At 34.5% G+C, this 27,348-nt stretch overlaps 3 protein-coding genes across 4 annotated transcripts; 1 reads left to right on the top strand and 2 right to left on the bottom strand.

Moving 5' to 3' along the window:
* Window positions 1–389: 389 nt before the first annotated feature.
* Window positions 390–3,395, bottom strand: LOC145634495 (uncharacterized). Of its 2 annotated transcripts, XM_081685920.1 has the most exons (5): window positions 3,216–3,392; window positions 2,985–3,141; window positions 1,282–1,434; window positions 787–962; window positions 390–659 (listed from the first exon to the last, which is right to left on the bottom strand). In XM_081685920.1, the coding sequence occupies exons 2-5, from the start codon at window positions 3,123–3,125 to the stop codon at window positions 551–553; spliced, it is 579 nt and encodes a 192-aa protein (XP_081542046.1). In that variant the 5' UTR covers window positions 3,126–3,141; window positions 3,216–3,392; the 3' UTR covers window positions 390–550. The 2 variants fall into 2 exon arrangements, with proteins under 2 accessions (XP_081542046.1, XP_081542047.1); XM_081685921.1 differs by lacking the exon at window positions 1,282–1,434 and having other exon boundaries at window positions 3,216–3,395.
* Window positions 3,396–4,791: 1,396 nt separating this feature from the next.
* LOC145634494 (uncharacterized) lies at window positions 4,792–13,217 on the top strand. The gene is made up of 15 exons (XM_081685919.1): window positions 4,792–5,433; window positions 6,949–7,203; window positions 7,310–7,434; window positions 7,738–7,948; window positions 8,188–8,313; window positions 8,402–8,658; window positions 9,449–9,556; window positions 10,041–10,182; window positions 10,261–10,423; window positions 11,007–11,164; window positions 11,582–11,905; window positions 12,024–12,098; window positions 12,253–12,322; window positions 12,435–12,592; window positions 12,906–13,217. The coding sequence occupies exons 1-15, from the start codon at window positions 5,167–5,169 to the stop codon at window positions 13,053–13,055; spliced, it is 2,589 nt and encodes an 862-aa protein (XP_081542045.1). The 5' UTR covers window positions 4,792–5,166; the 3' UTR covers window positions 13,056–13,217.
* Window positions 13,218–14,382: 1,165 nt separating this feature from the next.
* Window positions 14,383–26,349, bottom strand: LOC145635808 (protein FIP1-like). Its single transcript, XM_081687167.1, has 14 exons — window positions 26,129–26,349; window positions 25,231–25,322; window positions 24,995–25,099; window positions 23,062–23,111; window positions 22,390–22,456; window positions 21,707–21,779; window positions 19,212–19,267; window positions 18,605–18,701; window positions 18,378–18,459; window positions 18,200–18,262; window positions 16,457–16,516; window positions 15,560–15,652; window positions 15,119–15,181; window positions 14,383–15,031 (listed from the first exon to the last, which is right to left on the bottom strand). Exons 1-14 carry the CDS (start codon window positions 26,176–26,178, stop codon window positions 14,921–14,923), a joined length of 1,062 nt encoding a protein of 353 aa, XP_081543293.1. The 5' UTR covers window positions 26,179–26,349; the 3' UTR covers window positions 14,383–14,920.
* Window positions 26,350–27,348: the final 999 nt, after the last annotated feature.

Here is a 27,348-nt window from a genome sequence, read left to right as displayed (position 1 = left end):
CATTGACTGCAGATGAACATTCACACGCCATTCAGACGATTCAGCTGTACAGCTAACAATAGGCCACGCGACTAAAAGAGATAGATTAAGACAAGCTGACCATCACATTTTCTTTTACAACATCGATATGTTCTGCCTTTCCTATACTTGCACAATTTCGCTTGATTCAGGAGATTAAGAATGAAAACTGATTGCTTATTTGCTTATATCGATTCGTGCACAGTCAGCACAAACTGGCCGACTGTTGGAAATTCTCTGACGTGAAGACAGCATGTCAACTACTATGAGACTAGTTTATATAGTGAATGTAAAGCCTATGGCCCTATTTGATGACAGAGTTGTCTGAACTTAGAGCAAATTGCCAAGAACATGAACCAGCTAAAAATATATAGGTCAAATTCATATTTGCTTATTTCTCAACAAATAAAAAAACAGGCTTTATTTTAAGAAAAACAATTAAAGAAGTGGAGGATGAAAACAAAGCTGTACAAGTACAACTATGACTATGGATACAAGACAGAGAGATTTTCATACTGCCCCGATGTTTCCCTCAGGGATATTGTTCATTTCCGTGTGTGAAGATAGCCTCAACCCTGTCAAGTGATGCTTCCAGGCGTCCTGAGTTCATGTTGAATAATGGTTCTCCTGTGCCTAGAGCACTATGAAAACACACCAAAGGAATTGTTAATACAAGACCAAAAGTAATAAGACCAAAAGTAACAACAGTGCAGACAAACACCACAATAATGCATTCAGTAATGGTATAATGCAGAATATTATACTCACCCGGTAATTTCTGGAAGAACATAATCAGCCCTCCAGCCAAACCGGAAATCCACACCCTCACACAATCCAAGTGATGTCTTATTCCGAATCCGAGATATATTATCTCCTCCCAAACATGAAGTAAGCTTCCATTTCCACCCAATAGCACCTAATGAAAAATTATGACCAATGCCAACCTGCACAATTCAGAAACTTAATTTCCTACTCCATACACCATATCAGTTTATAAAATAATAAGATAATTAAAAGACATGCAACTGTCTAATGATGGCAGAAGAGTAGAAGACTTTATTGCCCACATGAGTCACAAAATAAGACTAATGATGCTTAAGGTCTAACAAAGATGAAGATATGCCGAGAGGAAGGAAACTAAACCTGCAAATTACTGATGCTTAAGGTCTTATAAAAGATAAAGATCTGCTGAGCAAAATTAAAACAAGATTTTCTGGCAGTTCAGGTTTAACAAAATTATTCTCAGAAGAAAAAGAATTAAACCTGCAGATTAAGGAATTTTGTTATGGGAATCTTCTTAGAAAGAACGCGCACATCTTGATGTATGGGCTCATATATGAACTTCCATCTTCTCTCGTTGGACAAAGGCTTTAGTACAAGCTTTGTCTGGAAATCATTGATTGGTGAGTTATAAAACTGCATCAAAATATCAGTGCATTAGCCATGTGCTCTTTCAGATGAATTACAACTCTATTCCCCTTCCTCACCAGAGAATAATATAGAAAGGAGAAAGCTTTCTAGATCTTCTACTGCCCACAAAGAACAATTTTGATTGTATTTCTATCCACAATCCTGGCATCCATCAAACTCTAATTTGCAAAAATTGACCATCAAGTCAGTAAATTCCGACCTACTAACTCAGTTGCCATGCCTTGTTCCAAAGATACACTTCCCAAGAAAAGCATAAACTAGTACTACATTTCATGCAGGAAACAAACACTAAGCAAAATACTGATTGTTCTATATCAATTAGTAAATGTAGTAATCCTAAGTCCTAAGACCTGATGAAATCCTACTTAATAATAGTACAATGGTATATTATATGGCCTCAAATTGTATACATTTCCAAAATGATACTTGCAGCATCAACAGTCCATAAACAACCCCGTATAAATGTCAAGTCAAGAGCAACCCAATAATAATAAAAAGTTATTATTTCGAGAACTGAAGAACGACCATTCCCATAATTGGTATGAAGAAATTTCGGGATTTGAAATGTTATCACAAAAGAGCTTGTTATAGGCTGCATAGTTCAAGGGGTATGGTGATAGTTTCCTTACTCGAGTTGAGGCCATGGAGGTATATGATTAATTTGATTTCATCCACTTGTTACCCTCCCTTACTTAAAAGGCCATATTCTATTCACTATATTTTCACTTTATCGGAAAAAATAAGTTTAGATAAGATAAATAAGGAAAAATAAGTTCACATAAGAAAAGTTTAGGAAAATAAGTTAAGATAAAACTTAATAAGGGTTACATAAATTAATTTACAACTAAAATAATTTTAAACAAGTGAAATGCGGTGAATAGAACACACCCATATGGCCATACCATGTCTGTTCTGTTCCTCTTGCTCTCAAAGTTGATTCAATTCCAATCCATTGTATTAACATCCAATATTCCAATCCATAAAATAATAATGGTTGCCATTACTCTTTCCAGCTCTCATTTGATTCCACTATTGTATTCCATTCTCTTTATTCCAACCGTAGCCTAAATTACTTCGATTCTATATGTGACCCAAGGTGGTCCTTGAACCAGTTGAGACAACTTGAGTGATACCCCGATAATCAACAATGAGCAAAATCATTGCATAGGCAAAGATAATTCAAATAATTTAGCCTTGAAGAATAATTTCCCAAAGAAACAACTAATCACCAATCTAAAAATACATTACAGTATTACACATCCCAATGCCTATCAAAGAACATTGCATAATTCAGCCTCATACAATGACACCCACAACCACAAAATCCATGTCAATCCAAAGCAACCACCTCAAATTCAATTACCATTTCATTCATAACAATCAGCATCTTTATACATTTATACTTTAGACCCAACAATTAAATCACCAAGAAAATTAAAAAGGATTAAACTTTAAATTTGAAACCATATATAAATTCAACATATAAATTAGGTGAATAAAATAAATAAATCCCATGAAAAAAAAAGTGCAAATACCTCTAAATTAACACCAAGTCTAAACCCTTCATATTCTTTGCGGAATTTGACAAATAATTCTGAGGGAATCAAGTTTATGTTGTAAAGTTCATCCCATGAAGCTGGTTCCTCGACATTTGCAACAGGCGGATTTGCATCCATTTTCAAACGAATAGCCCTGAATTCACGAACAAAATGTTAATGAAACCAACCATTTCGAATTGTAAAGAAAATAAATGTAAAATTGTTCACCTTTAAATCATCAATTTGAAGTAGGAAATAGTAGAGTGTTCGATGGAAACTAAAACTCCATTAACTCAAATGAAGCATATCTTGTTGTTGCGTTGGTTGTGTGAAAGAACCGACTCGATAAATTGGCCAAGGGGTGGGAACTCAGTCGAGCCCTGTGACTCTCTAAGGATGCGTTCTTCACTTCTTTGTTTTAAAAGCAAGTGTTAGTTTTTTGGGTAAAAATAAAGCCAGGTGCCCTCAGAGCCACGTAGGGTAGCGACTTGCAAGTTTTGACGAGACATGAATTAGGGTGATGGGTGCGGTGTTAACGAGCCGAGCAGAGCCTTGGGTAGCTCAGGCTTGGCTCGTTACATTATTGTTTGAGTCGAGCTGAGCCTTGAGTTTAAATTATCAATTATCAAGTTTTAGTTACATTAAAACTCGACTTAGATTCGAAAATATTTTTCTTAGACTTATTAAAAATGTTCTACCAATATTTACGGTTACGATGTTAAAATAAAAAAAAAAAAAAAAAAGTCAAGCTTGTTCGCGAGCTTTCGAGCCGGCTAAGCTCATTAACATAACTTAAGTTATAATTCATAAGAATTTCTATTACCTAAGTTAAACAAATGCAACCTTAAAAAATTACCTATTAAACGACGTATAACTATTTATTGTAAATACTCTGCCTTAAAAAAAAAACAAATTTAATCAATACATATAATTTCATTCAATAATGAGCTTTAAAACTTGAAAACATAGATGCACAATCATGTGAAGGATAGCCCGCTCCCGATTTCAAAAGATGTTGGAATCAATTCTCATCACCCGTCCTTGTGACTAAAAAAAAAAAGGGAAATTCTCATTATTAACCTCGTACTTTTGCGTATTTCCATTGGTAGCCACTTTTTATATGAATTATCTTTGGTAGCCGCCAACTCTTAAGAAATTACTTCCATAACCTTATTGAGATAAAACCGTTAGTTAACTGTTAAATTTAACCGATGTTATCTTTATAATAATTAAAAAAAATACTTAACTAAGGTCTAAGATTAGTTATATTATAATTTAATTAATCTTAAAAAAATAATGCTTCAAAAAATAAAAATAAAAACCAACCCTTCCCTTAACTAGCCCAACCACCCCATACCATCTCCACCTCCACCGACGGCGTTGGTGCCGGTGCCCAAGCTTCCCCTCCCACCGGCGCCCATTTCCCGACACCCCTGCCCCAATTCCCGAAAACCCCAGCCCCAATTCCTGAACACCCAAGCCCCTTCTCCCTCGCGCACCAAATCGGCAAATTCCGCAACACTAGCCAGCGAACAACCAAGGTTTTGATATTTTTTATGATAATGTTGACTAATGGAGATAGTTGGTGAGCACCAATGAAGATGGTTAAATTGGGTTAGTTCGTGAGCAACCTAAGAAAAGGAAAGAAGTACATGGTTGGTTTGAGGGTTTTCATAGAAAGAGGGAAAGAGAAAATAGGTGATTTCGTAATGTATAGGTGATTGTGGTGGATTAGGGGGGGGGGGGGGCAGCGACAGCGATAGCGACAGACGGAGCGGCGGAGCCGGCAGAGGGGACTAGTTGAGGGAGGTGGTTGGGCTAGTGCGTAGGGGAAGGGTGTTTTAATTTTTTTTTTTGTTTTTTTTTTAAAAAAAAAAAGCTAAAATTAATTCAGTTAAATTTTAACACCCACTAACGGTTTATGTTAAATATGGTTACGGAAGTGAAAACCTTAAGAGTTTAAGGCTACCAAAGATAATTCATATAAAAAGTGGCTACCAATAAAAATACGCAAAAGTACAAGGCTACCAATGAGAATTTCCCAAAAAAAAAAAAAAAAAAAGTTGGGCTAAACCCCAATACTTATTGAGTGCAAAACCTCAACTCCTTTTTGAACTCAAAAACACTCCAAAACCTTCTCACTCGCCGGCATTCAGCACAAAAACAAGCTAAACCAAAAATGGTGGAAATAAAAAACTACAATGATTTCCTACAAGTTCATAGCATGCTATTAGCCGCAACTGGGTTGCCGCAATCGCTTTACCCTCAACTCTTTCGCAAGCTTTCTTCTGAAACTTTTGACGCCGGTGAGTTCTTTCAGATTGAGCCTTCTGAAGATGGTCGCCAAAGAAAGCTTATTCAAACCTCTAATTTCATGCCCAAAAACTCCAATGTCTTTCTTGTTGATCATGCTTGGACTTTCCGCCTTTCTGATGCCCCTAAACAGGTCTTTTTCTATCTTTCCTTGTCTCAATTGTGGGTTTTTTGTTTAGTTCTTTTAATTTGGTGTAAATAGTGTGCGAAGGGCAATGATGTAGACGATATTCGATCCCGTAGTTGTAGAGTATTTGTTAACTAGTTAGCATTATTGGGTAAGTGTTTTTTTTTTTTTTAGAGAAATGGGAATTGGTGATTGTTAGTGTAATTTAATTTGAATGTAGATATTGGGTTGTTGCAATTTTTTTTGTCAGAAATTGGGTTTTGGCTTTGAGGAAATGGGGTTGTCAATAAGAATTTAGCTTTGTAATTAACTGGAAGGATTAATTTTTTGGCAGGAATTTTACAAAATAACAATTTTCCAATTGTTTGGAAGTTGCATGAGTAATTTATATGATTATATTGGTATTAGATAGAAGTGAACAAAATTAAGCGCTTAGATGATATTGGGTCGATCAGTCTAGTTTCTCCTATTGCTCTACCTATGTTTTGCTTGGCAAACTCTTGTGTTTATTGAACATGTAAGCAAGAACAAAAACGGCTTTTTCGTACTTTGTAGACTTGTATTATGTTTAGCTAGCAAGTTTTCAACCTGTCAACCAATTGGTGTTTTGCAGTTGATCTTTCATTGACAAGTAAATACTAATAAGCATTGGAAGCTCAACATGTAAAGCCCACTTGTAGCCATTATGGGCCTGTCAATGTCCTTGTATTTATGCACACTTTTAAGAGTAATGAACTAAGACCATGCTCTCTTCATCTGAATGGCTGAGCTTAGATTAATTATATTGAACTTAATTTTTTTATTTATTTTTTTAATCTGAACATTTTCTTAAGGTGGAGAGAATAAACCTAACTCTTGAACTTTCTACAGATGTTTATAGTGTTTCAGATGATTTGTAAAACTTGTTAAAGATGTAAACGATTGACTTTACTACAAATTCAAGCCATATAAATCATAATATGAGATTCTTTGCACATGATTTGTATCAATAATTACGTATCTATTTTTGACCGATGGATCAATATGTGAGCATGTTTGAATCTCCTAGCTGCTAGAAACAAGAAACTTTTCTTCTTATATAAAGAATTATCCTAAAATAATTTTTTTTATTGTATTTATTTTGGGTAAATAAAAGGCACGTACACGGCACACTACTTTCATGTTTAAGAATAATTTTTTTCATTGTTGCTTGTACTAGTGAACTCTAAATCTTTAATGAAGATCAGATGCACGTACATGATGTATAACACATATTTACTAACGTAGTTTCATATTATGTGCAACAAAGGAGCTTGCACGAACTCCTAGGCAGAATTTGTTTGTGAGTGTTGAATGGAGAGAGAAAGATAGTTATGCATGTGATGAAGAGAGAGATTGAGAGAAATTATGACTTAAAAAGGAAAGAAAACATTTGTGTACATAGTGTGTCGCAACTATTTTTGTAAATGTTGCAAATAATATGAAAGGGAGGTAGTATATCATTTGAACTTGGTTGTTTATATTGCATTTTGGCTGTTGCAGCTTGAGGAAGTTCCAGGTTTGGTTGAAAGAATGGCTTCTTTGATGTGTGTTGATGCTGATTGCCATGAAGACGATGGAGATGGCAATGAAGATTTGGATGATAAAGATGGGAAAATGACTGCAGAAGAAATGTTGGAAATCGAAATTTGTAAAGCAAAAGAGTTAAGTAATGACGGGGTTCAGTGGCTGGAGCTAGAGGAGCTCAATATAGACGATGCCAATCTTTTGGCCTTGGATTTACCTACTAAATGTCCGGTTGTGCTTGCACTTCTATCTCTATATCTTTATGTACCTTTTTGATTAACTGTCCTCAAATTATGCTTTGTTAGCTTCTAATAGACTATCTTTGTTTCTGATGCAGAATCTAGTTGCTCTTAGTCTACTTGGGAACAAGATAGAAAAGGTGGAAACTGTTCTGGAAGAAATTTCAAAATTGAAAAACCTACGTGCCCTCTGGCTAAATGATAACCCTGTTCTGAAGAATTGGTGAGTTTCTATATTACTCCCACTGGTTGAAGGTCTGTAAGGACTGTTCTAAAAAAAAATAAGAAATCAAGTTACTATCCCTTTCTGAAAGTAGAAATAGATAAAGATAATAGTTGATGTTAATAAGTGATTAGTATATCAGAGAAAAGTTGGAGTTTTGTCACTTGTTTGGAACATTGAATAAGACTTTAAGATATAAGTACAACACTTAATTTCTCCGGTGGGAGTCTAATTTTAGCTAGTTCATTACCAAACTTTCTGTTGCAACTATTACTTCATTTAATATGAGATTTGGTGTACCAGTGCTAGCAACATGGAGGAAGCTGTTCTTCAGGCATTCCCAAACTTAGAGATTTTCAATTCACATTTTACATGTAATTATGGTGAGTGGGCATTAGGATTCTGTGGAGAAATTTATGGGAAGGATAACCCTGGGAATGACGGTGAAGAACAACTGCAGAACATTACCTCTTTGGACCTTTCAGATAGATGCATCCACAATCTAAACAATAAGGTTGTAGTAGTTTTTAATTTAATGGTTTTTTTTTTTTTTTTTTTTTTTTTTTTTTTTTTTTTTTTTGTAGATTTTTCTATTCTATGTAATTATCATCATTATTATCTGTATATCTATCATAGGGTTGATAGTTGATACTACAATTTTTATACACAAATATTGTGTATGCTTTAAGTATTCATACACAATTGCATTTGTTTATTTCTCTGGTACCTAATCTATTGTTTTCCACTGTTCAGGCATTCTCACCTTTAAAACTTCCTCATCTTTCACACTTGAATATTCGTGGAAATCCAATAGAAGAAAATTCTGTCCCTGAGTTGCTGGAAATCTTAAAGAAGTTTCCTTCACTTAATTCTCTGGAAGTAAACCACCCTCTCAAATTTTTTTGCAGACTACATTGATGCTCTGCTGGATTCTTGAATGTAATAAAGCCATAAAGGTGTTTTTCAGGTTGATATACCAGGCCCCCTTGGAGAAAGTGCACTAGAGATTCTCGATTCTCTTCCTAATATCTTTTTACTTAATGGTACCAAAGCAACAAAGATCTTTGATATGGATAAGCATGTGGTCGACTCAGTGTTGCAGCCACGTCTTCCTGAGTGGAACCCTGATGACCCCCTTGCTGATCGTGTACTCAATGCTATGTGGTTGTATTTAATGACTTACAGACTTGCAGATGAGGAAAAGATTGATGAAACCTCTGTATGGTAGGCCACTACCTCCTTCTGTTCACGATTTGTTTATTTCATATAGTATTATTTTATTGTCTTCACTGTGACTGCCTTAAAGAGCTACTCAGTAAGAGCGCCATCTGTTCCTGCAAAGTGCCTGGTGCATAGAACGTAGAAGTCAGTGCCTGACCTACAAAATCTGTGTTAATATGGTTTAGGTAAAAACACAAATGCTTTATGGATACCAAATCCTAGGTTGCTTTTGATCTTTGTGCTTTTGGCAAAATTATTTCCTAGTTAAATTAGTTAGTGATGCATTACCTGTTAACTTCCTCCTGGCATGGGATGTTGGTAGTCGCTACACCAACAACCAATTCTGTTTGTTATATATGCAATTTGTTAGATGCCTTTTGCTGCCACTAGGACTTGCTATACTATACTCGTGCATAAGCACAAACCTTACCTTTATGCAAGACTTTCACGAAGCCTGTGTATGCTTACTAAGGCCCTGTTTCATTCATCTAATTTCAAGACCTTGTTGCTTATTTTCAGACTAGACCAGAATATCTCAGAATAAAAAACTTTCTAACAAAATAGCACAGTACTAATTTATGAATTTTAAAATAAAAATCTTCATAATGTATATTATAATTTTTATTCTAAAAATTATGATCAAACCACGTCACTAAAAAAGATGAATTCAGATTAGGAAAAAATAAGTTCAGATTAGATCAGAAAAGATATTGGATCAGATCATATTAGTTATATTCAGCTTTCTCATGCACTCTGTAGGAAGTGACTGATTGTCTCTGAATTTTTCTTTTAGGTATGTGATGGATGAATTGGGTTCAGCTCTGCGACACAGTGATGTGCCAAATTTTCAAGTTGCACCTTTTCTATACATGCGTGATGGGAATTTATCATCAGCTGTCAGGTTTTTTTCATAAGAATATTTCTTTATGATCCTCTTACATATATGGAGACATGAGTATTTACTACTTTGTTTAAGAATAGTATTAGCATTTCTCTTTTGAAGGTCAAACTTAAAAGACTTATTAATTGTAGCCTATCAGGATCTCATAAGATGCATCTCAATATGTGTGCGTGTGTTTATTTATTTATTTATTATTTATATAATTTATGCCAATTCACAATTGTCAAAATAATACATTGGCGACCGTGAAAAAAATGGTGCAACTATTTTGAAAGAGGAAGCAAGTTAATAAGGCAACTGTAGTTGCTATTATGTTGCCTTAGAAGGTCATCTTGAATCCTTTTCACCAGCTGTGAAGAAGCATAAACTAACATGCCTTTAAAGTTTAAACAAACTTTTACTTTCTTGATTGGTTGTTTTTTACTAGTGAAAGTCTCTGTTCTCCATGCATGTTACCGCCTCTAATCCAACTTTCAATTCTCAGCTTCTCTATTTTGTGGCCAACCCAAGATGTTGAGAAAGGAGATGAGTGCACACGTGACTTTCTGTTAGGTATAGGAGAAGATAAACAAAGGTCTGCAAGACTGACTGCTTGGTTCCACACACCAAAGAATTATTTCATCAAAGTATGTTCAAGTATGGGTTTGGTGAATTATGTGCTGTAAGAAATTGCAAATTTGTTAATATATTCATGTTTTGGCCAGGGATATGAGAAGCATCATCAAAAGTTGCAATCGAAACACTTTACACCGCCTTCTATGGGATCACTGAAACCTTCAAGTCTGCTTTGTAATAAAAATCCTTTACGAGTATATACTGATATACCCCATGTACAGGAGTTTTTGACTCGTCCTGAATTTGCTATCAGTAAGTGTTGCCTTTTCCATATAGTTTTCTCGTATCTCTTATTTTCTTGGAAAATATCTGTCCCACATTAATCTTCCTGATTACAAATGGTTTTGAGATGCGTGTCAAATTGGATTCTGGTATTATAAATTTGATGCCAGTGATGTTCATTTTAATCCTCATGGTTGATGTCTTTAGATCATTTTAAATTTTTTTGGCAAAATTTTGAGGTCAGTCAGCTCTCAGCTTGGTGTTCGGTAGTAGCTGCTGGCGGCCTGGCGCTGTGTTCTTTTGCTTGCATCTTAGCTCCTACAATTTGTTCCCTGTGTATACTTTGACTGGCTATTAGATTCAAGTGTTAAATTGACTAATGTATCATAATTTGTTTAAATTGTAAAAGACCATACTTGTTGTTACATGAGTATGTTAATCATATATGGTACAACGAGGCCCTTGAACAACTAAAAAATATTAGTGATTTTGTTTATCCATGCATCCAGGTTGCAGTTGCCACACTGTACAAGTGTGCACGTGCTTGCTATAAAATATCTTTTTGCATAGTATGCATCTGTTTTTGAAGTTAAGATTTTTGTGTGACATGCAGCTAGTGAACCAAAGGAAGCCGATATTCTGTGGACCAGCATGCAGGTGGATGAGGAGACTAAAAAGGCTGTTGGAATAAGAGATGATCAGTACATAAACCAATTTCCTCATGAAGCCTGTCTAGTTATGAAGCATCATTTGGCTGAAACTATGCAAGAGGTCAGATTTTTTTTTCATCTTGTTTAATCTTTACTTAGCACCCAAAAAAGCAACATTACCTACTAATTTTTGTTCTGTAGTAATCTCCCTGTCGTTCAAAAAATTTTACATTTGAGTTTGGCACAGATATTAAAACAATTATTTTATGTGAATAAAATGCTTGAGCTGGAATTATGGAATGATGGGGAAAGAGGGAAACTTCACTTATATTGGAAGTGTAAATTTTAATTGGAACAACTCATTAAAGAAAAATGCACTATTTTTGTTAAGAGACTGTTGCACTAGCTTTTCTAATCCAGTATTTGATTTACAAATTTTTACATCTAATTCAGTATTCAATCTCTGCTTGTGGCTATCAAATCTCTGAAAGTTATCTTTAGTATATGCTTCAGCATTAACTCTCATCTTATCTGACAGGCACATGGAGCTCCTGAGTGGTTGCAGCCTACATATGATTTAGAAAGTCATTTGACTGAGCTAATTGGAAATTACTATGTACGTGAAAGAAAAGGTCTTGATAATTTATGGATACTGAAACCTTGGAATATGGCTCGAACTATAGATACAACAATCACGAGTAATTTATCTGCAATAATTCGTCTGATGGAGACTGGTCCAAAAATATGCCAGAAGTATATTGAACATCCATCTTTGTTCAGAGGGAAGAAGTTTGATCTTCGCTACATTGTTCTTATTCGCAGTATTAATCCTCTGGATATATTCCTTGCTGATGTCTTTTGGGTATGCTCCTTGGAAAACTTTGGATGAATATTCTCAAGCAACTGTAATACATGAAACATGATAAGAGGTGTTTACAATTTGCTTATCAGCATCTCATTCTTGCTTTGGCTTTTCCCAGGTAAGGCTATCAAATAATGCATATTCTTTGGATAAACGAAGCTTATACGAGTATGAGACCCATTTCACAGTTATGGTATGTTCTGATGACAACCCTTTTCTGTTAATTTTCTTTGGCTTGAAAGAGTTAAGTACAAGACTTGAGAAAGTTCAAAGTAAATAAAAAAAAAATGCTTCTAATTTGTGTTTATTGCATTGAGAAAGTCTTAATTATTGTATCATTGTTGCAGAACTATCGCGGGGTATTAAATCATTTACAAACAAGAGAGTTTGTGAAAGAGTTTGAGCAGGAGCACCAAGGTTTGTGGTCCTAGCCATATCCAATACTGGCTTTGCCTTTCTAAGTGAGATCTAAGCTATAGTATTTTCTCATTGAGCCAACGTTAATCTAAAAATATTTTATTTATCGCAGTAAAATGGTCAGATATCCATCAAAGAATTAGAAATATGATCCGGTCTGTCTTTGAGGCAGCAGTTGCCGTGCATCCAGAGATGCACAGTCCAAAATCCAGGGCAATTTATGGTGTAGATGTCATGCTTGATTCTTCTTTCTGTCCTAAGCTATTGGAGGTATGTAGAACAGTGGTCATTGACAATTTGCTTGTTTTCTTCTAATCAATGTTTATGAATTAGCAAATATCTCTACTTTCATTTATCAATTCAGCATGCTTGAGGAAATTTTTTAAAGAATGTCCGAGTGCACAATGTTGAATCAATAGGACCTTGTTACTAGTTCTGCATGGTTATTTATGTCACTAATACCAATACATCAGTTTTTCATCTGTAGAAGAAATAGCTGTTGTAGTGGAAATTATGACATTCGTAAAAATATTTTCATAGTTGAATTTGGTGAACTCTTACAGTTAATTCCCATTTTTTGCAGGTGACCTATTGCCCTGACTGCTCAAGAGCGTGCACATACGACATGGAGCCTGTGTTTGGCGAGGGAGCAGAATTTAAGGGTCGTGACTTCTTCAACAATGTGTTTGGTTGTCTCTTTTTGAATGAAACAACCAATGTAGCACCATTATAATGAGGTTTTGCCACTGAATTTTGTAGTTTGTATGTTGTATCTGATTGCTCTTGGGATATTAAGAGGACTTCAAAAGCGTATTTTACTATTTTTGTTTTGGTTCATGATTTCTGGAAAGCATACTCAAAGCGTATTTTAATTAGTTGCAACACTTTTCATTTTTTTACATTTCTTTCTCCCTGTCTCTCCTATGAGTCCTATCCACATGGGCCCCTTTCTCTCTATCTCTCACCTCTTAAAAAGCTGTCTAGAAGACCGTGAAAATAAAAGTGTAGCAACTAAAAAAACGGAGGAAGTACTTGTATATGTAATTTTAGTTTGCTCTTGTTAAAAAATAAATATAAAAATAAATAAATCCAAGCACTAATTGTGGTTGAAATTAAAACGTTTGAGATTCTCTTATGGGGTAATTTATGTGTATATTGTATGTGATCTTAAACATTATAGATTTTCTTTTAATATAAGATAAAGGGGGCTATCGAGCTGGAACCTCTCATAGGTCAATGAATTTCATCTCCAAATTATCAAGAGTGGGGAGATGGTATCCAACCCTCAAAGAATTTCATCCCCAAATTGTCAATAGGGGAGATTGAATCTTTTATAAGTTTTGATTCTTTTCATAAGTATTTTTGAAATATCAATATATTTTCATGTTTAATCTCCTATAATATAAACTAGGTTAAGTCCCGTGCCATGCACGGTAATTTTTAATATTTGTCATTAGTTTAAGACTGCTATTTAATTATAAAAAAATTATACCTAATTGCAAAATAGGATGAAAGTTTTGTAATTACAAAAAAAAATAATTAAAAAATTTATCACACTAAAGAAAACAGAGAGAATAATATATGCACGACTAATAAAAATAGCTATGAATTACATTACAAAGGTATAGATAGAAAACTATTATTGCATATATAAATAAGATATACTAATCAAATTAGAAGTTATATATTATTGTATCGTTTGTATTAAAAACTTTTCTAAGAAGCTTTGGCCAAAAAAATAAAAAAAAAAAAATAAAAACTTTTGGAGGGAAGATTTTTAACCAGGAAATGACATGTGTCATTCCTGGGTTCGCCTTTAGTATAAAGTTATAGATTATAGATAATTTTCCATTGTGAAATTCTCACAAGAACTAAATATCAATACATAGTTTGTACATTTGTATTTGTATTTTTTGTTTTGTTGGAAAGCACACAATTCAATGTCAAGGGAGATAAAACAATAAATGTCTTTGTTGTATTCAACTCATTCTTGAATTAAAAAAAAAAAAAAAATCATAATAAGGATAAAATTTTCTAGAATGTGAAATTTTCTGGATAATAAATGGGAAGATCATATTGAGCATCCAAATTGAAAACTGGGAAATTATGGGATAGAAAAAGTAAGACAAAGATATTGCTGGTAAAAAATTCAAAATTGTGAACCAAAGATCATGTAAAATGTTAGTGCGCAGAACTCAGAAAACGGTAATGATCATGAAATTCTTTTTAGTATATACATGAACATACACACTCAGTTGACACTACAAGCACTACACTATGGAGGGTCTAGAACTAACATAAGTTCGACCCACTAGCCAAATTGACCTAGCCATGTTTCGGCCAAGGTTGGGCTCAAGTTGGCACAACACATGAGCTGCCCCGCCCTGCCCACCACCATCTCCTCTATATTGCACATAAGAAGAATAAGAAAAAAGAATTAAAAAATACAAAAACTTTTATAATTCGTGGCTTTGCCACCGACTAACCTATACAATATCAGTCAAACCTAGGAGTAAACCCTGAGATTGTTCATCTATCTACAGCTACACAAAAATACAAAATCAAACCATTTACAATTCTCTATATCAGCTATGGAGCTCAGTGCTGCTGACTTTGTTGAGAAAGTTCGCTTAACTGGTTCCTTAGTGTACCAACTCTCTTCTGCAAATCTACATTTGACATTCGTTCAAACTCCAATACACGTTCAAGCTGATACATAGTTACATAAAAACAAGTGTCAATTAGTTCATGTGACTATACTGCTAAACACAACAGAAAGGAGGATGTTACCCTTACCTTTGCTGCTCGTGCACTCCATTCACCTAGAATTGCCCTCAAACGCTCATTCTCTTCAATATACTGTTAGAATATCATAAGAATAATCAAGGTATGAGTTTGAAAGACATGTTTGGTAGGCAGTAAAATATTATTGTAAAGTAAATAAACATTATATGTAATTTCTCAATAAAGGTCCCATGTAATTGACCATTGATGATTGTCCGAACCAAAAAACAAATTTTTGAAAAAAGCTTTCATTACCACTCGACATTATCTACGAAGAAAACATGTTTGGAAATGGAATTACATTACTTTGGCGCGTAGATATTTGTAATAAGTCCAGAAAAGTATGAGAAATTCAAAAGATTGAGCATCAATTCTAATATTTGATACGGAGTATTAGAATGTCAAAAGAGATTTTAGACAATAATCTTCTGAAAGTAAAACATACAAACTGACCTGATTGTTTGTGTTGCGAACACGCAGAATCTCAGCATCCCTATCAGCAATTAAGGATCGAGCAAGTTGTAGTTCAGAATGCAGTTGATCCATCTACATTTTTAAGACAATTTGTAAGCTCTGGTCAAAAGGATTTGCTACAATCTGATTGTTGTACATCAGCATATTTGGAAAAATACATAAAAAAATTCGCACCATGGAAAACTGACTTTGAGAGACATAAGAGAGGGGGGGGGGGGGGGGGGGGGGTTACTAAAGACATCTAAGACTACCCCACAGGCATACAAATCAATCAATATCTCATGAAATTGTTATGTAAGAGAATATTTCTAATTAGCACACAACAATCAGCATTCAGCCAAGTACATATTACGCTGTTGATGGGGAAGGACCATATCAAGATGAATTCCAGAGCCCATATCGAAACATTTATGAGAAAAAAGGGTTGTAAATAGAAAATTAAGCGGGAACATAACTTTAAACACCCTCTAGCAATCAAGCTTTCAACACGTTAAATATACTTCCTCTATCCCTAAAAGTATGGCAACATTTTTTATTAAACTGGTTGATTTGAGAAAATTTTAGACAATTATGCTCTGAACAATGACAATCTGTAGCAGGGAAACCACATTGTAACTCACAGAAATGCAACTCCTAAGCCTTGAGGCAGCTCATTCATTGAAGTAGCAAGAACTATATCTGCATGGAATGTAAAGATCTACCAAGAAACAACCAATACAACTAATAGATGAATAATTAGTGTGATATGCAAGCTTGATGAATTTTTTTTTTTTTTTTTTTTTTTTTTTTTTTTTTTTTTTTTTTTTTTTTTTTTTTTCCTACAGGAAAAAGGATGTGCCATAAGTATTTTAATAAAAAGGTCAAAATGGTCCTTACCTCTGCAGAAAGTGTTCGAAGTTCTTGATCACGAGCGGCCAAAAGATGGGCGAGGTCAGCCTGCAATAAGAGTAAGCATATGGATTAGACATTATTCTCAAATCTGTAAACTTATTAATAAATTATATGTAGAAGAAAAGATGTTTAAAGCTACAGAACCAGAACAATACGCACAGCACACCTTTATCTTTTAGACTGAGCCATAAGGTCAACTACATTGCGACTTCAATCGTACAAAGTTTTATACATATTTCCGATTCCAGTGACTTAAACATATTCAAATCTCCATGTTAATTGAACTCATTGGGCAGACAAAGTTATTCTAGTTTGATACCCACAAATTGCCCTGCCTGCTTTTCAATTACAAGAGTTGACAGTATTCTTTTCAATAACGAGAAGAAGTTGACAGTACTAAGGTGAAATTTTTTGCATCTCCTGATCTCAAGCTTCAGCAAGGTTACCTAATTTCCCAATTGTTACATTTATACTCGTACTTCTAAGGTGTCAAACCAAATATTTATGATAGCAAATTGAGATGTCCATAGTCAGTCAACCCAATTCATGAAATTACCACCAAAGAAAGGTCTAAGGACTGAACAATCAAAAAACCTATTTTTTTTCTAACAATTTGCAGTTGAACTGTCACAACATTAAAAGCTGTTGCTATATAAGCATTCATTTCAAAACTTGTCAGGTTTCTTGGATTCTCAGTTGTCTATATCAGGATAACCCAAAGTCACAATCATCAGACAAGCAAACTATCTGGATTGGCACTTGTCAGGTTTCTTGGATTCTCAGTTGTCTATATCAGGATAACCCAAAGTCACAATCATCAGAAAAGCAAACTGCTTGCTTTTCAATTACAAGAGTTTGACAGTATTCTTTTCAATAACCAGAAGTTGACAGTACTTAAGTGAAATTTTTTGCATCTCTTGATCTCAAGCTTCAGCAAGGTTACCTAATTTCCCAATTGTTACATTAATACTCATACTTGTCAGGTTTCTTGGATTCATGAAATTGTTATAGCAAATTGAGATGTCCATAGTCAGTCAACCCAATTCATGAAATTGCCACCAAGGAAAGGTCTAAGGACTGAACAATAAAAAAAGCTATTTTTTTTTCCAACACTTTGCAGTTGAACTGTCACAACATTAAAAGCTGTTGCTATATTAGCATTCATTTCAAAACTTGTCAGGTTTCTTGGATTCTCAGTTGTCTATACCAGGATAACCCAGAGTCACAATCATCAGACAAGCAAACTATCTGGATTGACACTAGAGTTGAGAGAGGTAAAAGTTACAATCACAGTCAATAGGTTGACTACTATGCGCTCATAGCAGAAAGGGCCAAAAAAAAAAAAAAAAAAAAAAAAAAAAGCCCTACCAGAAAGCACCCATTCAATTGACTGAAAAAAGCTTCATTTAGAAAATCCAACCCGATCAAGAAGACTTGCTACAAATAAGCCGGCAATACAGTGACCAGAGGGTAGGTAAATCCAACTCATTCAGTCCAGAGTTTTCTAGACTAGCACCTTGAATGTGCGATGATTATTCAATTAGTAGCACTAAAAGAAACATGAAGACTTTATACAGCCTGGACGTGGACAATAAAACACGAAGAAGACTAATCGGCCATACAAAATGAGCAGAATAAGTTGAATATGGCAATATATCCATTACCCATAAAACAAGATGAAGACAACACCTTTGAGATGCTTAAGTGTTGAGACAAATTAAACATTACCTGAGGAGTACTGCCATCATTAGCTCTTTCATAATTGCTCAAACACTCTTGCAGCCTCAAAATCTACACAAAACTTTTGATCTTCAAAACGCTTATTATGGACTTGTATTCGAAGAATGTACAGATTCTGGTAGGCAACATTTAATTGCAGCATTATAAGCCATATAAGTTATTTTACCTCCTCACAAAGAAAATGAATGTTTTCTCGTTGATACTGCAGTAATGCCATTTGCTGATCAGAAAGCCTTCCATCATAATACCTGTTATAGTTAACAAAAATGACGATAGAAAAAATTCTTGGAACTTTGGAAGTTTAAGGGCTTCACCGGAGAAACTATTAAAAACCACACATCAAAGTTCTAGTCTCTCCATACATACACCATTAAAAATTTATATTCATCTTACCTTAAGCCTTCCATAGAACTTGATGATTGAAGGGGAGAGTATAATGACTTCAAGACATCTGGCTCCAAATTCAATGAATTATACTGGTGAACATAACCTGAAAAATATGTCAGAATTCTCTAAATATTTAACCTATCCAAAAGCATTTTAGGATAAATAACCAACTTGTTCGCACAAGCACTAGGATAAACTAGGAAAAATAATGTTTATGTTAAACAAAATCAATAGAACTCACTTCTAAACACACACACTCTTTTCCACACAAACTTCCTTTTATTTCCTAGAAGTGCTTCTACAACTATGAATATCTATATACTCCCAACTGGAGTAATAAACAAAAATTTCAGAATGGTCCATCAATTATTAATTTAAGATCTCATACCATAAAAGAATTTATTGTCCAAAATGACAATCCTAGTAGAATTGTATATGTATTGAAGTTTAGTTAACATACAAAATTAACAGACCTTATGCTATTGAACTTATCTTAAGCAGTATGCTTGCTGACAAAAGTGTTATGGCTTGGCCTATAAATTAAAGTAAGCCTGCCAGTTCTCACAACAAGAGATGTAGAGATGTTAAGAAATCAAGAAAGAAGGAAACTTACTAATGTAGGCAGTCATAAAAGATCCAGCAATTACTACTTCAATCAGCATCACAATCCTACAAACATGACACATGAAAAAAGAAAGCCATGATATGATAAATAATTTGATATTTAAAATAAATAAAAAAAAACACATTAACAAAAAAAAGTTTCGATTTAATTTCTTAATCAAAACCAAGTTCATCCAGACATCATCCATATTAATTGATGGAGTTTTTATTAAATGTTTCCAGATAAATTCCCTTTCCTTACAATAAACCTTTTGCAGTATTGAGGGGCTACCACTGGACACTGGTATTATAAGAGGTGGCAAGCCCCAAAACCTTTCTTCTGATGAGTATATGTTCTAGTAAAATTTAAATTTTCATCCTGCTTAATTTGAATTTGAACAAATAAGTTAATGCAAAAGGGCAAATTAATCAAAATAAATTGCTCATATACACACAGTATATAAACCTTCCCTATTCCCGATATTAAAATTATTTTGATAAAGTCGTTCGTTTATGATTTAGCTTCTCTAAACAATTCCTGAAAGTGTGCCTTCAGGCTATGTTGCAAGTAAAAACAGAGGAAATAGCTGTTAAGGCAGTAATAGTACTGGCGGGAATTATATGGTTCTATTCTGGTTTTCACCTATTGCTCGAGTCTGATTTACTATATTGAGAGAGTAATGCAAAATTAAAGATGTAAACCTAAGGAACAAACCAAAAAAAAAAAAGTAATCTCTGAAGATGAATGGAGTTTAGTCAAAAGAAAAAAAAATATATATATACACAAAGACTCCAAATTGGGTAAGGACCAAGGAACTTGGGGGTCCCAGCCCTCAGCAGAGCAACCTGACTAAGTTAATCATAGATGCATACCAACAGACAAAACACTCAAATACGAGTCCACATCCTGACTGCCAAATATGAAATAGGCAGATAACTTTTGGTGAAATCAACCCCCATTTTAATGCCTAGTATATTTTCCGTTTTTAACTAATAATAATCTAGTGTATTCACATAAACTGGCAACATGCATAAATGGCATGCATAGATAGAAGGAATATGAAGACGTATATAAATCCAACAGTTGCTCACTCATGATCATTTCAGAAATAGAGTTGCATACAACCAACCTTCCCATACTCTAGTGAAAAGGTCCACATGGATATATATTGCTGCACGGGGCATGTTTCTTACCTACAAGCTTAGCAATAAAATTAGTGAAATTTAGAAGTCAAATTCCCTAGAGAGTCTGTAACTGTGCTCAGTCTGTAATATAGTTACTAGCAATCTCACCACACTCGACAATGGGACTGCAAAAGCAACTTCTGACTTTAATTAACTAGTCTTTTTAAACAGAGAAAGAAATCTACTTATTTGGCCAAACCACTAATCCAGTAATCCCCTATACACCTTTTAATGTACACGGCAATATAACTTGGACTCAGATGCTAGTGTGATAATTCGTTACATATCCAGGTATCAGACTCTTGGCAGTTGGTGAGAATTTGGCATAGTTTTATCCAAAATGAAGGTTTGAGTGCCCAAGCCCATTTTAGAGAGTCAAGTACCAAAATAGGCACTTGAGACGAAGCAACAAATAACATGACTGGGTTTATCCATAAAGTTTGATGAATGATTGATGTCTATCCAGAACCCTCTGCATTTTAAATAAACTTGGAAGTTAAATTTCAACAACCATCAATACTGGTTACCATTTTTTGGCTCCATTCATTCAACCAGATTTACACTAAGAAGCAGCCTAAGAAATAAATTCTAATACCATCATATCTCTTATTCAGCAAAACAAAAAGGTTAAACTATAAAAGTACGAGGACTCAAGCCACCAATAGTTGAACTAAGGGTATCAAACCAAAAAGCTCAAGGGACACTTGACATTAAACAAGGGTGTCAACTAAGAAGGAAACTAATAAGGAAATTCAGCACTATGATGCAGAAAAGTTATGCCCTACATCAGGCAGGTACAATTTGCATCTGCCCCATAGCTCACCTTATTTAAGATGCCCAAGAACTTTGGTTATCCATATAGTTGCATCAGATTCAGATATGCTTATCTATCATTACATAATGTATCTACTTCATGGATGATTTCTAAAGATTAAGCCAATGGACAATGGTTGATAAAATATCTATACAATCAGCAATTTGATTCACATATTAAATTTGGAGCCACAGTATGTAGTCTACACTTTCACAATATCCTGATTCCTGATTGCATCTCAACATCCACAACATTACCTATTGGCATCTTTTGCCATTTAATCAGCTTTGCTGCCACTCTGATCAACAAAAACACTAACCTAAAAGTTAGCACAAACAAGGAAACCACAAATTTCCCAATATATATGCTCCACACATCACAATTGGCAACAGATCTTTGTAGCTCTAAACATGTTCCCTTTTTTGGAGGGGACTTGAGGGAAAAACTGAAATGTGTAAAGCTTGAAGTCCAAAAATATAAGCATGAAGTTGAAGAGAAGTAAATACCGTAGTGTTGCAGAGGAAGACAAAAAGCTAATTTTGGGTTCCCAAACCACAAGAAGAAGCATTCCAGCAGTCCCTGTTGAAAATTTATCAAGAAATAGGTTGAATACCTTGCATACAGATAGAAAAAATGAAACAAGAAAGCACAAAACAGATAAAAAGTTAATGTTAAGCACAGGTCTAACAGAATTCCCCGTAAACAAAATTAGAGATTTCAACACTATCAGAAAATTCATACATAGACTTAGCAGCAAAGGCAAACTTCATCTTCTATTTCATATATCACAATACCAGACCCCCCCCCCCCCCCCCCCCCTCTCTTTACCCCTCAAATATTTAATTCAATTCAACAAACTTCACTGGATTTTTTTTAGGGCATTGTGAATGTAGTTCCGATAATATCAAAAGGTTATCAAAAAAAACCATACTCCTAGAAGAACAAAATGTTTTTATTCTAATAAGAGTGTTAACTGAAACATGATACATGCAGGTATATAATTCAAAAGGAATTCTATTTTTCAAAATTGGCAACAATTATAATATATACAAGTACGAGCTGACATAGTGGTGCTATTCGAATTGTCAAGACTTAAGACATTTCAAATTCTGATCCAAAGATTGCTTGTCAAAGGATGATGATAACTTATAAGATGATTTAGGAAGAAATACCATACTTATACACATACCGTATGAAATGGTGGCGAATGGAAGACGAACAATATGCTTCAACCTCTGGCTAAGCTTGTAGTAACCCTAATGTAATTAGAACACAAGACAAAGAAGTCAACCATTAAATTCAGAAATATTGGCATAAGATGCTAAAAAATTTACGGAGTAAAAGTATACATAAGGAAACAGTTCCACACAAAAGAATACGGATTTTTTATTCACAAATTAAATTTAACTGGGAAAAAAAAAAAGTTGCTTGGTTATATATCAATTATCATCATATCACTCCATTTAATTGTTTGGCAGGTATACAATATAGAATCACATCATATCATAGCCCAACACCTCTAACAAGATGGTGGGGGTAAGGGGAAATCAGTAGTCAGCACAACTTCAAAGAGGTTTTTCAGCCAGCCCCTAAAATCAATCACCACGAGGTAATGTCCATCAGCCCTTGAAATCGAAAGACAACTGAACGGCCTATATTCACAGCATGTATGAAGAGCAGGACAATTAGGTGTGAATTATACTCCTTTGAAGTGGACAGTGCATTCCTTTGACAGTAGAGAAAATTAACTAGGATTTCAATATCAGAAAGTGATAGCAGTGAAAGCTAACAAGGATCTCCAATCTCACTACCAAAAACTGCTGCTAATAGTACAGAAAATGGTAATATGCCTTTTTATTACCTGCAATCGTATTTTCTGTACTTGGTACACCAGATATTGTTGAAAGATACCTGCACAAACAATCAAAGGGATTTATCTCAACAAGGAAGCATTTGCTTTAATCCATAACTATGAGGCCCAAGTTCAGAGCAAAAAACAAAATTCAAATAGTTAATAGCAATCAAGACTTGTTAAAGATAACAGAAATATAGATAATGTTTTATCACCATGAATAACTCAAACAAGGATTTGTTATTAGATAACAAAGATTACATTAGGAGGGGGGGGGGGGGGGGAAGGCATCCATATAAAATAGTAGGGCTGACGACAAATTCATGCCCTTATCTACAAAATCTAAAATGTCTAGTGTAGCTCAAAATTTAACATTTGACTCCAACTAAACAACAGCCCCTAAAAAATGAACTTAAAATCTTGACTAGGGAAACCTCTATGCTTAAAAATCCATTTAGTTATGTTCCTTCTAATCCACCAAATAGACAACAGAACCATCTTCCACTCTTCAGCAAGCCAGCCTTTCTTTATCTTTCTATTCCAAGCTACAAGAATATCTTCCATATATAATCACAAACAAGGCCAACAATAAGGTTTGCAAGGAAAGCTTTTCCTTTTCTTAATAACATCCTTCATTGGGATCTTCTCTTTCAAAGCAGCCCAAGCAAAAGAATGTTTTAGAAGGAGCTTTCACCTTTCAAATTTTGATAGCACAGTAAGTTTCTTTCAAAAATTACAAAACTTGTGACTGAAATGGAGCCAATCTTCTCATGCAACCATATCATCTTGTTATTCTCCTCAAGTTTGACCTCTTCAGCACAATGACTCCAGACTGTCACTTTCAGCCCCTTTAGCACATAGAAGACCTTTAGTTACATAGTAAACTGAAGCTAGTAGTTTATCACTACTCATTCTTTCAAACAGACAAACAACGGTTCAATCCTGCAGCCCAATCACATTAGGTTATCAGGAATGAGTTAGGTTCTTATACTTCTATTCCTGTTCTAATTCACAACTGCATGCACCAAAGTTTCTCTAAAAGATAGACCAAACCCTGATCTTGACCCAAAACCCAAATATGGAGTTTAGATTAGAACCCAGCCAATACAGCTTCCAATTATAAACCCTGATCATTACCAAAATCCAATGTTAGATTTACATGTTTTGTATTGATATTTTAAAAATTCATCCTCACATGTTCTCTTGTATGAAGTATTAGCAAAACTCCAACTCAATTTGTCCTAAAGAGTTACCTGAGAGATGAAAGAAAACTCTTTATCAATACAGCACTGAAAATCTGGTAAATTAACACAGCAAAGCCCTCGTGTATGCCACAAGATTTCTCATGTTGTCACTTACTTATCACTTTATCACAATAGCTGATAAGTGGACACAAGCTAATTCTATTACTAGCAAAATTCTAATAAATCATCAATCCTTTCCTAATTTCTTTCAGTGGGAAGGGCACAGAACACAGTGCCATCAACAGAGTATACAGGAGAGAAAGCCAGTTACGCTACCATCTTTGCCCATGCTAAAGCCTGCTAATGCAATAGCCTTATAACAATTACAAATCAAAAAGATTATACAACAATTTTGAATCTAAGAGGACTTTACAGAATATAGATGAATTAATAGGGTTCCGTCTTTAGGAGGAAGTAGAGAAACAAGTAGCTGACTTTGTCCTTGTAACATGTACTTTTAAAAAATCTAATGGATGTCCTAGAGAGCAGCTACTAGATCCACCAAAAAATAAGAAATATGCTAGCAGGCAAAAGAAACTTTAAGATGGACAAATTTAATATGCAATTCTTTTTGAAACGTTCTATATGAAAATGTAAAAAGAGCAGCTAATAGATCCAACAAAAAATAACAAATTTAATATGCAATTCACAGCCATGACATAAACTGTTCTATATGAAAGACATTTACTTGGATGAACCTGTGATCAAAAGAAGAATAACATTGCCGCTGCAAAGAAGTGGTGAGATCCAGGCCTCAAGAGGTTGAAAAATCCATGGGGCTCCTACCCCTACTATGGCATAACCTGCCTAAATAAAAGGAATGTAAGATTAGACAAAACAAACTATATCCTTAATTTCACAAAAACAAACTGAAGAATGCCTTTCTAGACTTAGAAAGATGACATTACAATATTCACATATACAGGAAGTTCACTTGCCAGTAAAAAACAATAGACTATACTCCCATAGATTTTGGTGGGCTTCCGATGTGCAGCTAATGGAGCATCATTCAGTATATCCAAGAATCTGACAAGAAACGGACCAATGTCAGAGAGAAGAAAACATAATTTATCCAACCTAAAAACAATAAAACATGTAGCCATGGAACCAATACTATTTTTACCAGAGAAGAAATACTTTTATTTCGTGTAGACATAATCAAACCTCAAGTGTCATATTTGTATGAATTAGGACCATATGGCTTTAATAAATATATCCAAACATAATTCCCACTCACAAATCAAACAACAATATGAGTTATATGACCTAATATGTTCATCAAAATCATTTCCATTTGGTTTCAAACTAATGTACACACTGCCAAAGCACCAATTTCGACAAGTAAGAACGACTAATTTCATCCACATTCCATGCTACAACCTTTCTAATTAGCAAATACTGAAAATCCTTCACTTGGAAGTTCAACATTTTACAGCATAAAATTCACTTCACCAACAAGCAACCATCAACCTCCCTTACAACTAAATTAACAAGGAACCGAGGTTTTCGACTACTCGGCCCCACTCAAACATTTAATTTCACTTACAATCATTGTTTCAACATCCATTCCACAACATATTCTACTAAATTTAAAGTAGAACAATCTATTTCCATCCAAATTTGCACTAAAACACAGCTAAACCGACAAATTCAAGCATGTCGATGCAAAATCAACCAAAATTAGGTCGCAAAATAGAGAAATTAAACCTCAAAATTAACAAAACACCATATAAATACAAATCACATGAAAGTAAAAACATAAAATGGATCGAAATCAATCAAATTGAATTGATCATTACAGTAATTGAAAAGGAGAGGAGAGAGAAAATTACAGGTGTTCTTCGGCGGCAGTAAGAGAGGAAGAATTTCGAGCGATTGACATGATTTGGATTGGATTTCGGAATCTGAGAAAATAATTGATGAAACAAAAAATGATGAAATTATGAATTGTAAAGTCTGTAAATCCAGAAAATGTGTGTCGTACTCAGGTGTTTTAACGTTGGATTTTTCCGCATGTGTACTTCTCTCCCTTGCTCATATCCCCCACTCTGGCATTATTGCATATGGCATTATGGCTAGTCGGGATTGGATTTAGTTCGGGTCAATTTGATTCACGTCTAAGGGTGCTAATCGAGTTGAGCAGCTCGCGAGTATCTCAAACTCGACTTAGTCAATGCTCGGCTCAAAACTCAACTCAAGTTGGCTCGACTCAAATTCAACGAGCATGAGTTGAGCAAGTTCCAACTCGACTCGATAAGCTGGTGAGCAACTCGATAATACATTTTATTAGTATAGAATTTACAAACAAAGTTACCATGTTTAAACAAATTTGACACATAATAAGAATTACTCCGTAATTAATATATTATAAAAAAAAGAAAGAGTATAACTTCAATATAAATAAATAATAAATAAAAGAAAATTATATTATGATTTAGAAGGGCCAAAACTTTAACAAGCATATTGTGAGCTACTCGACTCGACTCGAAATTTTAACGAGGACAAATCGAGCAAGTTTTATTTGCTCGAAATTTTAGCGAGCACAAATTGAGCACATGTAAAATGTTTTCGAGTCGAGTCGAACACCCCTCATCTCGTGATCGACTCGCTCGATTAGCATCCCTATTCACGTCATTTAGAGACTCCGTTAGAGATATTCGTATTTGCTCATTTGGTAGAGGTGGCATTGTGGCAATCAACTATCAAGTAATCTTGAGTTACTAGTATTTAGATTAGGTAATTTTAGATTAGACTATAAGTGTGATAAAACTAGTTGAGATTGGTTTCAAGTTTGGAATGGGTCACTTTCAATACTTATCAATGAGTTGTGTCCACTTAATTCCCCAAATAAATAAAATTTGTATTTTGTTTATCTAGGGGTATAATCGTCTTTTCAAGTACCAGTGGAGGGGTACATGCGTATTTTCATGTACTAGTTGAGAGGTACATGTGTAATTTCCTTACCAAACAGTAAATGCAAGTTGCAAACAGTAATTAGACAACTTACCAAAAGTACTGAAAAATGACCACGTTTTTTCAATATATTCACAGA

The sequence above is a fragment of the Chenopodium album genome, chromosome 6 (assembly GCF_948465745.1).
Source record: "Chenopodium album chromosome 6, dcCheAlbu1.1, whole genome shotgun sequence".
Classification (NCBI taxonomy): Eukaryota; Viridiplantae; Streptophyta; class Magnoliopsida; order Caryophyllales; family Amaranthaceae; genus Chenopodium; species Chenopodium album.
The sequence above is the reverse complement of the archived record's forward strand: the minus strand, read 5'-3'. Positions and strand labels throughout refer to the sequence as shown.

Bases quoted from the DNA above. Each gene is read 5' to 3' on its own strand.
- LOC145634495 (XM_081685920.1), bottom strand. From the start codon at position 3,125: ATGGATGCAAATCCGCCTGTTGCAAATGTCGAGGAACCAGCTTCATGG. The intron at 963-1,281 runs GTTTAATTCTTT...TGAATTGTGCAG, and splicing joins CAAAATTCCTTAATCTGCAG to GTTGGCATTGGTCATAATTT. The intron at 660-786 runs GTGAGTATAATA...GTGTTTTCATAG, and splicing joins GTTCTTCCAGAAATTACCGG to TGCTCTAGGCACAGGAGAAC.
- LOC145634494 (XM_081685919.1), top strand. From the start codon at position 5,167: ATGGTGGAAATAAAAAACTACAATGATTTCCTACAAGTTCATAGCATG. The intron at 8,659-9,448 runs GTAGGCCACTAC...TTTTTCTTTTAG, and splicing joins ATTGATGAAACCTCTGTATG to GTATGTGATGGATGAATTGG. The intron at 10,424-11,006 runs GTAAGTGTTGCC...TGTGACATGCAG, and splicing joins TCGTCCTGAATTTGCTATCA to CTAGTGAACCAAAGGAAGCC.
- LOC145635808 (XM_081687167.1), bottom strand. From the start codon at position 26,178: ATGTCAATCGCTCGAAATTCTTCCTCTCTTACTGCCGCCGAAGAACAC. The intron at 18,702-19,211 runs GTAAGTTTCCTT...CATATTTTTCAG, and splicing joins TTTTATGACTGCCTACATTA to GTTATGTTCACCAGTATAAT. The intron at 15,032-15,118 runs GTAAGGGTAACA...ACTATGTATCAG, and splicing joins GGAGTGCACGAGCAGCAAAG to CTTGAACGTGTATTGGAGTT.